General features: G+C 40.3%; 1 protein-coding gene across 1 annotated transcript in view; it reads left to right on the top strand.

Moving 5' to 3' along the window:
• The window catches only part of LOC149313573 (cytochrome P450 20A1-like), a 40,461-nt gene extending 33,022 nt beyond the window's left edge, over positions 1 to 7,439 (top strand). The window contains exons 12-13 of the mRNA XM_089519362.1: positions 3,223 to 3,312; positions 4,116 to 7,439. Coding sequence (XP_089375488.1) covers positions 3,223 to 3,312; positions 4,116 to 4,266 — 241 coding nt within the window. The 3' untranslated portion in view covers positions 4,267 to 7,439. The remainder of the gene's footprint in view (positions 1 to 3,222; positions 3,313 to 4,115) is intronic.
• The last annotated feature ends 6,966 nt before the right edge of the window (positions 7,440 to 14,405 follow it).

Below are 14,405 nucleotides of genomic sequence, written 5' to 3'. Positions count from 1 at the left end.
GAGAATTAGTGGAAATTTCTGGGGCCAGGAAATTGGAGTCCAGGGGCTGCAGGCAGTCTGGGGGCTTCATTATGCCCATCCCGTCTTAGAAGATTGTATTTTAACCAGTAGGTTTTAGAAATGGGAGGGGAATTGAATGTGATTTCTCACCTCTGTCCAGCATTCTGAAATGAGGCAGACCAAGGATATGTTTGTGAACATGACATTCAGCTCCCTCACTTCTACCCAGAAGCTGGCAAACAAAGTGAAAAACAGTTCACGTTTGCTTCCAAATTCAGAGTGTTACATAACTGTAATGCCATCTTGCAAACTGTGTTGGTAGCATTAACATTAAAACACACACACACACACAAAACCCTTTCACTTACTTTTATAAATGTCCATGACTTTCTGTTGCACATGTTGCGTGCAGCTTTTTTGTTTTAAATGAGCTGTGAGAATGAAATGTTGCATTTGCATTTCATCACACTATGGTTCAGAGGAGAAAATGTCAATCAAGGTCTTCTCTTTTCGAGACTAGAAAAGTTCTGCCTCATTATTTCCAGGCATGAATGTTTTTTGTTTTGTTTTAAAGGATTTTGGGCCAAGTACAGATAGGCCAAAATAAAGCTGCTTCGAATCACTTTGGAGGTATGCTGTTTAAATGATGCATGCATCCTAAGAGTCTGGATGCCACGCCAAAGCCACTCTCCAGTCCTAAGGATTGGAGCATGACTTTGGTGTGGCTTCCGGGCTCTTAGGACTCATGCATAATTTAAACAGCATACCTCCAAAGTGATCCGAAGCAGCTTTATTTTAGCCTGTCTGTACGGGCCCTTGGCTTCTAAACTTAAATCCTAAAGTATGGAAGGAAATGTTGTAACTTTCTTTAACCTCCAGGTGGACTCTTCTAACATAGTTCAGGAAAAGTGAGGATAGGTCTGAGGTTGAAATAAAGAGGTTTACTATCATAATTCATGAAGACATTATGTTTAATTAAAGAAAACCTCCTCTTCTTTCTCTGATTGATGCTACTTTAGTTTTTGAAGTAAAGAGGTGAAAGCCTAGAAGCAATAACAACAACAACATTTTGTTTTTACCCCGCCTCTCCGATTGGATCGAGGCGGCTTACAATAAGAGTAAAATACAGATACAGGATACAATAAAAATACAAATTGAAAACCCATTAGATGCTGATATGTCTGTAAATAGCCAATGCAGTTCTGTACAGCCATTTCACATCACTTTAACTGCCATGGCTCCATCTGGTGGAGTCCTGGAATTTGTAGTTTGGCAAGATATTTGGCCTGGTCTGTCAGAGAGCTCTGGTGCCGCAACAAACTACAAATCCCAGGATTTTGTAGAATAGAATAACCACAGTTAAAGTGTCAAACTTTTTTATTTGGGTGGTGTGGATACATCCATAGGACCACTCTATTTTGCTTTGGTCAAATCCTACCTGACATAATGTGTCCATTTCTGGGCACCACAGTTCAAGGGCATTGACAAGCTGGAAGGCATCCAGAGGACAACAATGATCAAAGGTCTGGAAACCAAGCCTTATGAGGAGTGACTTAGGGAACTGGATATGTTTAGATAAGAGAAGAGAGGACAGAGCAGATATGATAGCCATCTCTAAATATCTTATACGATGTTGTGTAGAAGATGGAACAAGGTTTTGTATTGCTGCTCCAGAGATTATGACATGAACCAACAGATTCAAATTAAAAGAAAAAAGATTCAACCTAAACGTTAGGAAAATCATTTTGACTGTAAGAGCTGTTTGGCAGTGGAATAGATAATCTGAGAAAGGTGGTGGGCTTTCCTTCTTTGGAGGGTTTTAAACAAATATTAGATGGCCATCTCTTGGGAGTGCTTTAGTTGTTTATTCCTGTACAAAAGTGAGTTGGGTTAGGTGGACCTTCTGCTCCCTTCCAGCTCTGATTCCAAGCAGCAGTATGGGAGTGGAGTGGACTGAGCCAACTCTGGTATTAGTCAGGTTGAGCTCGGCCTTCCTTGGTTTCAGATTTGGAATACCAATTTTAAAAACCAGCAGGCTGCCCAATTACTTTGTACAGAGCTGTACATTACAACCATGGGACTGCAATTTGGACTATTTCCCTTGGACCCTAAACTGTCAATGCCAGATTAAGGGGCTGGGATCCTGGAGCAGTTCCAAGAATAGGTCCGTTCTCCCTGCATATGTGTGACCTATTCTAGAAGTGACATACAAATTACTTGACTACATAAATGAATAATAATAAAATTCAAAACAAAATAAAGAGCAATGTCTCCAAACTGTGTGGGTGCAATTTCAGTCCTGCAACTTGAGTGAAACTAAAAGCTCCATCCTGTGTATTTGTACTCAGTTACTAAAGTAACAAGCAAAATGGTTGTTGACAGTAGAAGCAACAGGTGAGTCAGGAACTGGCTGTAGAAGAAAAAGAAGAAAACTAAATGTTTTTTTTTCACCACAGGGCCCCTAGCCAGTGAGGGGCCTGGAGCCTTTGCACCAGTTGACCCAATGGTAATCCAGCCCTGGTTCTAGGCCATCTCTACACTTTATCTTGGAGACTGCAATATTTTCCACACTGATCTTATTTAAAGAGCAACTGGAACTTACAGTGAAACAAATTCCAGTTGCTGTTAAGAGGAAAATGAAGAAATGTCACAGAGAGTTGAAAGCTAGAAATAAAAAAAGGATCCAGTGGCCAGTATGCTTTTGAAAATTGTGCATGTATTCTTATGTGGCCTTTGATCAATAACATGTATTGCATTAAATACTTTTCCCTACCCCCTGTGGATGTAAACAGCCTGGCATCATCTTGCTTCTTTGTCAATCCTTTGATTATGGGATTCTTAATGTTAATTTAGGCTAGGCTGTGTAATTGCTTGTTTAAAAAAACCCACTGACAATGGTGAAACAAGCTTTTCTTTCGAATGAATCATCGGCTCCTGTGCACACATTTATTTGCAAGCCAGCTGGGCTGAGAAAAACTGGGAGGAGGCTTAGTGCAGGCAGCAGGGAAAGGAGGGAAAGCAAGGGGGAAATTAGACTGGAGAAATGCGCCAACCAAATGGTGCAAAAACAGGGGTCAGGATTGATCCAGACAATGGAAGCCTTCTGTGTTTTGTGCCGATGCATTTCTCAATTTGCTGATAATGACATTTTTGTACATCTAGCTTTAAAGAGATTGCACTCATCTTTGTCTTCTGTCATCTACTACTATTATCCTGTTGTAGGTTTGATCCAGACAGGTTCAGTGATGAATCTGCAATGAAAAACTTCTCCCTCTTGGGTTTTTCAGGAAGCCAGGAATGCCCTGAACTGAGGTGAGGGAAAGGAATAGCAAGAAAATCTGTTTTACCTTTTTAAAAAATGAGGGATGGGGTGGGGGAGATCCATTCCTGGTTATGTTTTATAGAGTTCATTTTGTTTTGACTATATGGCAGATTGTGTGATCTTTCCTGTTACACATTCTGGTTTGGATCCCAAGTTAAGTGGTTGGAAGGCAAGGCAACTTCAGAGGAAGGCAAGAAAAATTGTCAAGAAAACCCCATGATAGGTTTTCCTTAGGGTCGCCGTAAGTCGGAAATGACTTGATGAAACACAGCAGTGACAACAATGATGATAAAAATACAAATACAATATACTTCTTTTAAGATAACTTTCTGCAGTAGACAGGTAACACTCAATGTTTAGATAAAGAGAAAAGATTTTGGCTGCCAGCAGAAGGGGGCCAACCTAGCTTCCTGTAGGAGAGAATTCCACAGTCTGGGGACAGTGATCAAGAAGTTTATTAGCAAATGCACCAGTGATGGTGGTGGGAATGAGAGAAGGTCCTCCCATGGGAATAATAAGACACTTTAAAAATACCCAGATAGCCTTACAAACGCACACTCTGAAGGAGCCTTCATGTTTTACCCTCGCCTTATCCACGGGTCATGGCAAAATCCATAATTGTGGTCCAAACCCCACCTTATACATGAGTTTTATTTATAGTCAAAGATATATGGTAGTAGGGGTTGTGTGGAAGACAGGAATCACCTTCAGTTAGCATCTTTCTTTTGCTCACCTTTTATAGGACTGAATGCTCTGTTGTCTTTTTAACTGCTGTATCTTTTTTGATGGCTAGGTTTGCCTATACGGTAACTACAGTCCTGCTGAGTGTAATTGTAAGGAAACTCCACCTGCACCCTGTGGAAGGTCAAGTCATGGACACCAAGTATGAGCTTGTTACATCACCAAAGGAAGAAGCATGGATAACCATTTCCAAGAGAAACTGAGAAGAGGAATAAAATTGTGTTTTGGCATTTAACACCACTTTATCACCAATCAGTGTTTTGATGTAATGCTGTCTAGACATTCTCGGTCTAAAATGCTTCCTCTTTTTCTTAACTAAATTTGCCCTACCACAGTAAAATCTGGGTTGCCTCTTGCATTGTTCTAAAGAGATCTGTAGGATTTGTGGAAGAGGATAATTTTGTAGGTTTTTTTAAAAAGAAAGTACAGGCATTCCATTCGTCCCAGAAATCAGAGCTGCAAGGGAACCACACGGTCTCATCTAGAAGCCCTTAACCATAATGTGAGATATGTGCAGGCAAACTGTGGTAAGGCATTCTTCACAAGCACAGAGGAATATTTTAAAACTTTTTTATTTGAAGGATTAATTCTGATTGGTTTCAGAATTAACATATAGCGTAGGAAAACCCAATTTAGGATAAATCCAATGAGGCCAGACTTTAAGCCCTGATTTGGCTACAGAAGACATTTGCCAGACTGAAAGCTAGAAAAACAGTTATTAAACATTATTTCACATGTCTACAAAAACTGTAGCTGTCACTGCTTCTTTTTGAACTATGGTGAAGATAACTGGTTTTGTAAAAGAATTGGGAGAGTCTATGGTGATAGTTCAAGATTGCCTACAAAAGGAGATTGGGAACCAGCACACACATAAATTACAGGTTGCGTCTTTATTCCAAAAATCCAAAATATTTCAAAAACCAAAACATTTCTCCTGGGTGGTCAAGATAATGACACTTTAAAAACATTGTATAAAATTACTTTCAGGCTTTGTGTGTAAGGTGCATATGAAACATAAATGAATTTTGTGTTTAGATTTGGCAGTATGTAGGGGCCAAAATTAAAATTGAATAAATGTCTTCAGGCTGCAGATAGGTTTTAATTAAATACTAATTAATTAATATTAATTCAGTTTTCCTCCTCCTTTGCCCAGCCCTCTCCTCTGGAGAAAAAGTGGTGGAAGAGCCTTGCCTGTCCTCCTCCTCCACCTGGACGTCTCTTTGGGAGAAGGCCAAGCAACAGAGAGCCTTGAGGGGCAAGTATCTGCCCCTCTTTCTTGTCCACTGTCTAGCTTTCTCAGGAGAAAGCTGGGCAGAAGAGTGGCCTTGCAGGGTGAGCGTTTGCCTGACCTTCTCCAACACCTGGCCTTCTCCTCAGGAGAAAGCTGGGCAGCGGAGGAGCCCTGAGGGGCAAGCATTTGCCTGTCCTCCTCCTCTGCCTCCCAGCCTTCTCCTTGAGAAAAAGCTAAGCAGTGGAGGCACCTAGCAGGGTGCCCATCCTCCTCCTCCTCCCACATATGACCCTCTCTTCAGGAGGAGGCTGAGCAGCGGAGGAGCCTTGAAGTAGTTCCACATCTTCATGGGCCACCCAAAATGCTTAGGCAGGCCACATTATGCAGCCTGTAATAGTGTCACTGTATTCTGCTTTGGTCAGGCCTCATCTGGAATACTGTGTCCAGTTGTGGGCACTACAATTCACAAAGGATGTTGACAAGTTGAAGCGTGGAGGGCAACTAAACTGGTGAAGGGTCTTGACACCTTGCCTTATGAGGAAAGACTTAGGGAGCTGGGTATGTTTAGCCTGGAGAAGAGATGGTTAAGAGGTGATATGAAAGCCCTAGTTTAAGTATTTGAGTCACATTTAAGTCACATTGAGGATGGAGCAAGCTTGTTTTCTGCTGCTCCAGAGAATAGGACCTGCAACAATGGATACAAGCTACAGGAAAAGAGATTCTACGTCAACATTGGGAGGAACTTCTTGACAGTAAGGGCTGTTTGACAGTGGAACACACTCCCTCGGAGAGTGGTGGAGTCTCCTTCTTTGAAGGTCTTTAAACAGAGGCTGGCCATTTGTCGGGATGCTTTTGATTTTCTGCATGGCAGGGGGTTGGACTGGATGGCCCTTGTGGTCGCTTCCAACAATGATTCTATACAATCACAGAATTCTATAAAAAGTAAGGGTGATATAATATTTCCTGATGAACATACATGTAGACACAGACACACACACACGTGGACACACATGAGAAAAAAGGAATTTCTGGGGAGCTGCAATGTGCAAGGAAAGTTCTCCCTGAAAGATAGATTTAAAAGATTGAGAAATAACCTTTCTGTGGTCCCATTGGAGTTGGTGAGAAGCTTCAGAGCCCTCCTGGCTGGAACAGTGTAAGGAAAGGAGGACAAACTAACCAAAGTCCTCCACCACAGTCAGGAGTTTGAAAAAGAATACCAGTTTCTCTGACCAAAAACCCAGATTTTGGGAGTCTGAAAGAATGGTTTCAGCTCAATAAGAGAAGGGGCCTCAAGAAGGAGGCAGGCAGCTCAATCTATTGCTTCAACCTCCCCACTCACCCACAAGAATGGATTGCTCTGATTTTGGAATTTTTAATAAAAATCTCAGGCCAAAGCATGACATCAGGATTTCTCTAATACAAAGGCACTTTTTCAAATAAAGGATATCCAACTTGATTTCCTGAGACACATTACTCCATATAGTGGGCCCTTGGTATCCACTGGGGTTTGGTTCCAGGACCCCTCATGGATACCAAAATCCATGGCTGCTCAAGATCCATTATATATGAGGGCATAGTAAAATGGTGTCTTATATAAAGTGGCAAAATCAAGATTTGCTTTGGAATTTATATATATTTTTAATATTTTCAAGCTGTGGGTTCTTGAATCCATGGATACAGAGGATTAACTACTTGGCTTGTAGAAGAACCAACTTAAGGCGTAGCAGAAGTGTTCCAATCACCCTTGCCCTGAAAATGTCATTTTCTCTCAGTGATGTGGGACTGGGGATAATGGTGAGGTGAGGTGATGTGAGGAGATGCCAGGTTCATCTGGCCCATCCTTTTTGGCAGAAAGTATGGAAGGGACTCCTGCACTAGTTGGTTCTATAGAGGCAACTGTGACCCTTGTTCATGCCAGGTTCCTAGTGTGGAAAAGCATGCACATGGACAGCTCTACATGGGAGTTGAGGGTAGGTCTGTTCCTGGTCTGTCCTCCATACTGTATATCCAGTGAACTGAATTTAGAATATGAGAGTAGAGCTAAAATTAGATCTGACTTTACTTTCTCTTCATGGTGGTCTGAGTTTGCTGTTGTCCAGTCTTGATTCCTTTATTCCTTTGGTAAATAAACTTTCTTTTGGGATATTTTGCTTGTCTTAAGTTGTCCTGCTTCTTCTGGCTGCAGTTAAATTCGGGTCTGAGAAACTAAGGGCTTTTCTACACCATTTAAACTTTGTTATATTCTAATAGAACACAATCCCTCCACACACATTTTGGAGGAATTGGTGCTTTTTTGCAGGCAGGGAGGACTCCTCAAACTCAGCTAAAAATGTAATCATGTTTTTTACCAGAATATCTGCAAGTATCCGCATTATCAAACATGTGGCTTTTCATGGCTGTGCATTTTCGACAGAGGGAGGACAAATAGATGCAAATTTGCACAGGAAAGTAAAAACAAATAGGTGTTGATGCAAATGTGTAAAAATAAAAAATGCACAGCAATTCGCATAATAATCTTACGTATAGAGTAGCCCTAAGGAAGAGGGGTCAGAGGGTTTTGGAAGGCCTTGGCCTTTTCTGCTTAAAGAACAGGATGATGAGTTAGCCTTGATGGGTAGGTAGGCTGTTTACCTATCTAGGAGCAGAGTATTACAGGTGCATCAGTGAGCAACACTTCTTGGATCATCAGGAAAGCCTTCAGTGCATTACAGATCATGAACTTGAAGTTAACAGGCAATGCCAAGGCTGGCACTTTACTTGACTGTCTCCTGAGCATGCTATGACTCAGATTCCAGTTGTGATGATGTTGCTTTCTGGGGGGATCAGTCAACCCTCTTACTCAATGGTGGCCGCCACTTTCCATTTCCTGCAACATTGTACCTTAAAGAGTATCCAGTAGTGGCAGCTGAATGCCCTATTAGGAAGCTAAGCAGTACCAGCCCTTGGAAACCTTGCGTCTGTGCTCTACAGTTCCCAGAAAACCTATGGGCCAGAATAACCAGTGGGCCCCTCAGGACCCACTCAAGTAGGGCGTGCCAGCTGTGGAATGGAATAATACCTTAATATATCATTTAGATTTGTGTGTGAAAGAATGTGAAAATGCTTAGAAATATCACGGTTGTTTGCTTCACTTTGAATGGTTTTATAATCATGATAAAAAAGGCCAGCAGCTCTGATCTCAGAACATGCCAAGTACATGACTGTTAATATAATCACTTTTTCACCCACTCACCTACCTTTTTACTGTATGGGGATTTCTTTTTTAACCACTTTTGTGTTATGGTGAAAAGTGTGTTTAAAAAGTTTGAACAATTAATTTTGGGCCTTCGTATAATTAATTTTGTGTTGGCCTTTTTAGTTAGCCTAGTAAAGGCATTAAGACCTTGGGACTTGGGACTTATGGTCAACAACGCAGCTATCTCTGTAAGTAGGCCCTTTCATGCTTCACAGTTACAGTGTTGTTCAATTTTAACTGAGTCTGAAGGAACAATAATTCAAGTACAGATAAACCGTTGGCTATTGACTACCCACTCTTTGGATACATATGTGTTGCTCTTTGCATTGTCTTCCATTTATATTGCCTTGAACGATACAGGTTTGAATGTTTTATCACCTTTTGGTTAATTGTAAAGTACATATTTTACTCAAAAGGAGTAAATTTCCATTCCAGTGGTGGGAGTACACTCAAAAGTATACCAGACATTGTATTCATCCTCTCTATATGTATTATTATATATTACATGTAATGAGTATTAGTCTGTCTTAATTAGAAGAATGTTTCATGCATAGACTTGCAGTTCGTTATTATTCTGTCTTACTCCATATAGCTGTCGTTATAGTAATTTATTTGTATAGACCACTGTTATACCAGCTGTAGTGTTGCTATCACTGTTGTTGTCAGGTTGCTTTGTTGCTGTTTTGGGTTGTCCATTTTAGCTGCTATGGCTGCATTCTGTGGAGTCCTGGGATTTGCAGTTTGACGGGGTCTTTAAGATTCCTTAGAGACAGACAGGGCTTCTCTGACACCTTTAACCAAACTGGAAATTATGGGATTTTATTGCATGCAGCCAAAGTTGAATTATAGTGCTATATGATGTATTGTGAAAGTACCCTTTGTCTGATCTTTGGTTAACTGAACGTAAGTCATCATCCTCCCCAGAATGCCGCTTGAACCGTTTTCCACTGCTTATGCAAAATCAATTTCCCTTAAAGTTACAGATGTTTCCAACACCTTTGGAAACAATGCCACTTAAAGGGATTTATTTTAAACTTATGTCTCGGGGAGAGACAAAGGATGAATATGTGTTTATTTCTAAAGTCATCAATTTAAAAAATGATTCCTTCTCAGGAAAATCTGACAGTATAACACTGGAAGTGCTCACAACCTGTCTGGGCCTAGTACACAGTCCAGCATTTTGAGGCACACAATGCTAATGGATGCAGCAGACAGACGCTAGGAAAGTCTCCTAAAAATAACTGTCCCAACAAATCCATCTCCTACGGCAAGCTGTTCTCTTAAAAGGAAAGTAACTGTTGTGTAACTGCTGCATGATCCTATGCATGTTTAGTCTCAAATTATGATGGTATTCCTGAGGTAAAACTTCACTGTTTTTCCACACATTTCAATGAAGTTTTCCTCCAGAATACTTCCATAACACTTATAACTCATCTAATGGGCCTTCTTTTTTCTTTTACTGTTTTAGGCACATGCATATGTATGTTCATATATATATATATATATATATACCTTCCAAAATATTTATTAAATCTATATAGCAAGCAGATTTTCATGTAATTCCATGTTTTAGGGCAGGAGTGGCCAAATTCTGGCCATCCAGATGTTGGACTGCAGTTCCCAGCATTCATCACCTTTGACTATGCTGACTAAGGCTGAGTGGAGGTGAACGTCTGGAGGAAAATGGGGGGGGGGGACCATTATATATATATATATATATATATATATATATATATATATAATAATCCAAATTATTTCTTAAATTTATATAGCAAGCAGATTTCCATGTAAGTATATGTATGGTATCTCACATAATTGCAATTCTTGGTTTTCTTTTCTCAGCTGTTCTTACGGAAATGAGTGCTTTATAAGCATTTAACAGTTTGGAGGACTAGAGGAGATAAGACAGTTTTCTTTGTTTTACTAATGTTGATAGTTTTTTTCTGTTGCTAACGTTTTGTCTGTTTTTCGCCTCCCTTCATACATTGCCAAAAACAAAAAGATTCCTTACAGCTCAGGTATTCCTTACAATTCAGGACCTTGTAACAATAATATAACAATATAACAATAATATTTCAAAAGCGATTTCAGCTTGTAATTTTTTTCCTGAGTAAATAGTACAGTATCTGTAAGAAATCAAACACAATACTTTTATGCCATTCCACGTTAGTGTTTTATATTCCTAAAGTAACAAAATATCTTTCATCTGTAAAGGGTGCCAATAGTGCATTTTTAATCCCCCCTGCCCCCAAAAATATTAAATATAAAATAGTTTTTTTCCTCCCAAAGCTTCAACATTTCTAGAATTTTACATCTCTAAGCCTGTAGAGAACTGTAGTCCAACTGTATGGAGGGCCAGGGCTTGCCCATCTGTGATGCCCAGCTTTTGCCCAACATAGTTCAGCAGCGGGGGCATCAAATGATGCTTCAGAGTGAGCTGATGCTCTGCTCTCCAGGGCTGGTGTTGCATACCAATCCAAATGCCAATGAGATGCTGTTTGTGTTTCACTTGCCTCTCCATCTCCTGACTAGACCAGAAACCAAGTCATGTTGCTTTTGTGATATGCTCTTGTGCATTTTAATCTCCGCTCTGCCTTTAGAAGCACCTCTCTTTTCTCATCCTGTGTATCTAAATCCTTTCCTTTTACACTTCTTGTGGAACATTAATTCTCATGCATTTTTCTATGTCATTTTACGTATACTGTCTACAGCTCTGGGGCCACAATAAACTACAATTTCCAGGACAATCCCCAACACTGAGCCAGGGCAGTTAAAGTGGTCTGAAACTGGATTGTTCCTGCAGTGTGTTTTGGACCATAGTGCAGCAACTCTGTTTGGCGTTATGCTTTTACCATCAAGAACATATTCAGGATATTTGCCATTATATTTAGCAATGCTCTTATTATTACATCTAACCGTGTGTTTTTTTTTAAGGCACAGTTTTATATTGATCTCACAACTGCATATTCATAATACTATCAAAATTTAGCTGAACAGAGGCTACAATGTGATAAATGATTGTAGATTTGCAAATATACAGTCCTTGCATCTGTATAAATAATTTTAAAAGACACAGTTAGGTGCAGTTTTTTAAATACATATATCAGATGTTCATTTGAATAGTCATCCTACACAGTACAATATAATGTAATTTAACATAACATAATATACTGAAGTCCCAATATATTAAACAAAAACAGATGCTATGTTAGTAGTTGTTTTGGTTATAAAAAAAACAGCTTGTCATATATCTTTAAATACTTTTAATGGATTTTAATGTTGTTGAGTTAACACTTTCCTATGCTTTTAGAGCCCCTATAGAAGAAATCGTATTTTTAAATGCCTTGGGTTCTTTGAGAATCCTATAAAATTTTGAGAATCCTATAGAAAAGTATCAAAAGGTAAGAAGAACCAGAAGAACCAGAGCTTAGACTCTTACTTTTTAAAGGTAATTAATGTTGGGGAGTTTGGGAGATAGTAGTATCTCTCACAAGGAAAAAAAATAGCATTTGCGAGCAAAAGGTAAGTAACAACAAGCCTTGTTCCCATTACCATACAAAGGGTCTAGCACAGAAATAAAGCAAGCTTAGACACGGGACAGACCGCCTAAAAATTTCCTCCAGAGGGAAGCTGCAGCCACCAAACTGGGAAAAACTGGGTTCTTTTTGTGCTGCAGGGCTGACATCATGAGTGCGCCAATGGCGCGTTGGTGACGTAAGTGACGCGTGGCACCATGAGAACGCTGCACAACGCTTATGTAACAATGGCGGTGCCTGTGCACATGGAACACCACCATTGTTATGGCACTGCGCCATGCTAGGGTTAGGGACCGTGCGGTTGCTACGTGGTCCCTAACCCTAAAATCGGTGCCAGCACGGCACATTTGCGCAGTCTGTAGCACACCCTACTCTTCTTTGTAAAATCATATGAAGTAGGCTTGCAGTACTTATAAATTCTGAAGGTTTCATAATTTCTCATGGTGATAGGCTCTGTAATGTGCTCTTCAAAGATGGAGAAGAGAGGAACTGCAGATGCAGACTATTAAATGGAGGACAAAAAAACTCAGACAAAATGAAGAGTTCAGGAAGCAAGACCAACAAACAGGACATGAGGGTAATACATGCTATGCCTAAACTTGTAGAGACATGCAAAGTCGCAATTATGAGGCATGCTAAGGTTCCTACTTCTAATAATTAAAGTTATCTTTCCAAGGGTAGTTAGGTACTGCTATAGTTTGCAATTGTATAAAGTGATTTTGTCTCATTTAAAAATGTTCCATGAGTTCCTTCCACTGAAATATAGCCCACAGCACCTAGTATCTAGGTAGTCTCCCATCCAAGTAGTGACCAAGGTTGATTCTCTTAAGCTTCCAAGATAAAGTGGGATCTTGTGCTTTAAGGGTATTTAGGCCCACCTGAGTTATACATTAGACAATCACTACCGTATTGGGAACAGTAACTAATTACAAATGATCAGGTATTTATAAATAGGTTCTTCCAAGCTCACGTTGTACTGCAGGTAAAAAAAGTAAGTACGCATAAAACATACAGACTTGACATCCATGCAGGTGTTCAGATACCACTGCAGAATGCTGAACAGACCCTGGAAACCAGTAGAAAGAAATATGCCAGGATTTTATAGAAATGGAAGGTGTAAATGCAAAGTGTCTCTCCAGTGCGGCAACATTAAATTTATCATGGCCCCGCTTGGAGTGTTTCTAAAATTTATGACTAATAGTTTGCTCTGCAATGTAAGCATCTCATTTTTCACTGCTGAATACCAATCACAATTCTAGAGTGTTTTCCTTATTTAAAAAATAATTGATCTGGCAAGCCTGGCAGTCAATAGCACTTCCTGCATAATTCTGTCAAAAAAACCATAGTGATTCAAAGTATTTCCTCTTCTGCAATGTATTTTTTCTCATCTATTATACTTTGCATCTATGGAGATTATCAAACGGGGGAAATCGGGGAAGAAAATGGCATACTGCCAGCAAAGTTGTGTGATCTCGCTGAATATTTTAAGATGGCGGCACGCTTATCCATGACTTGATCCAGGAATGCTTCAGCAACAAACCATTCCCAGGACGTCCCCGAAAGTGGTTTGTTGCTGGAGCATTCTTGGATCTTGCTGGGCTAAGTCCTGGAGAAGTGCGACGTCATCTGAAAATCTTCAGCGCGATCACGCAACTTTGCTGGGAGTATGTCTTTTACTCCCAGCTTTTCCTCCCCATCTGATAATCTCCTTAGATACCATTGTTAAAATAAAGAAATAAATAAACAAACTGTAGAGCAGAACAGCAGCCATGCTGGCTTACTCTAGTCCAATATTCGTCTCACACACTGGCAAACCAGTTGCCTATGGGAAGCCCACCAGTAGCATAAAACTGCACTCTCCATTTCACACTGCCCAGCAAATGGTATCTGCGTGTCTATCACCTGTCTGTCTGTCTGTCTGCTGTATATCTGATATTGCTTGCTAGAGGCATAGGACTTTATCACACAAATCTTTTAAACCACCATTCAAGCTGGATAATAGTGCCTGTGGCGACACTTATTGCACCATCTCTGTGTTGTTGCCGCCTTGCCCTTCAAGTAGTGGCATCACTGAATTTGGTGTCACCTGGTGCAGGGGGTGAACTGCCTTGCCCTTCCCACCCCAATTGCCCATCTGCTCAGACCACTGCTGGGAGTGTGTGAACTGAGACCTCTGGTACTTTTCAAATGACTCAGTTTCTCTCTACTCATCCCATTTTTCCCTTTTTTCCTCAGCTTACTTGGGTGCCTACAAACTGATTTCAAAGTGCAAAAGTGGCTTGCACTCAATTAACCTGAATCTCATTTGGAAAAAATGCAAGATATAAATTCAGTAAGTAA

Source organism: Sceloporus occidentalis, unplaced genomic scaffold (genome assembly GCF_023333645.1).
Source record: "Sceloporus occidentalis isolate IW3139 unplaced genomic scaffold, rSceOcc1.0.p SCAF_4, whole genome shotgun sequence".
Lineage (NCBI taxonomy): Eukaryota > Metazoa > Chordata > Lepidosauria > Squamata > Phrynosomatidae > Sceloporus > Sceloporus occidentalis.
The sequence above is the reverse complement of the archived record's forward strand: the minus strand, read 5'-3'. Positions and strand labels throughout refer to the sequence as shown.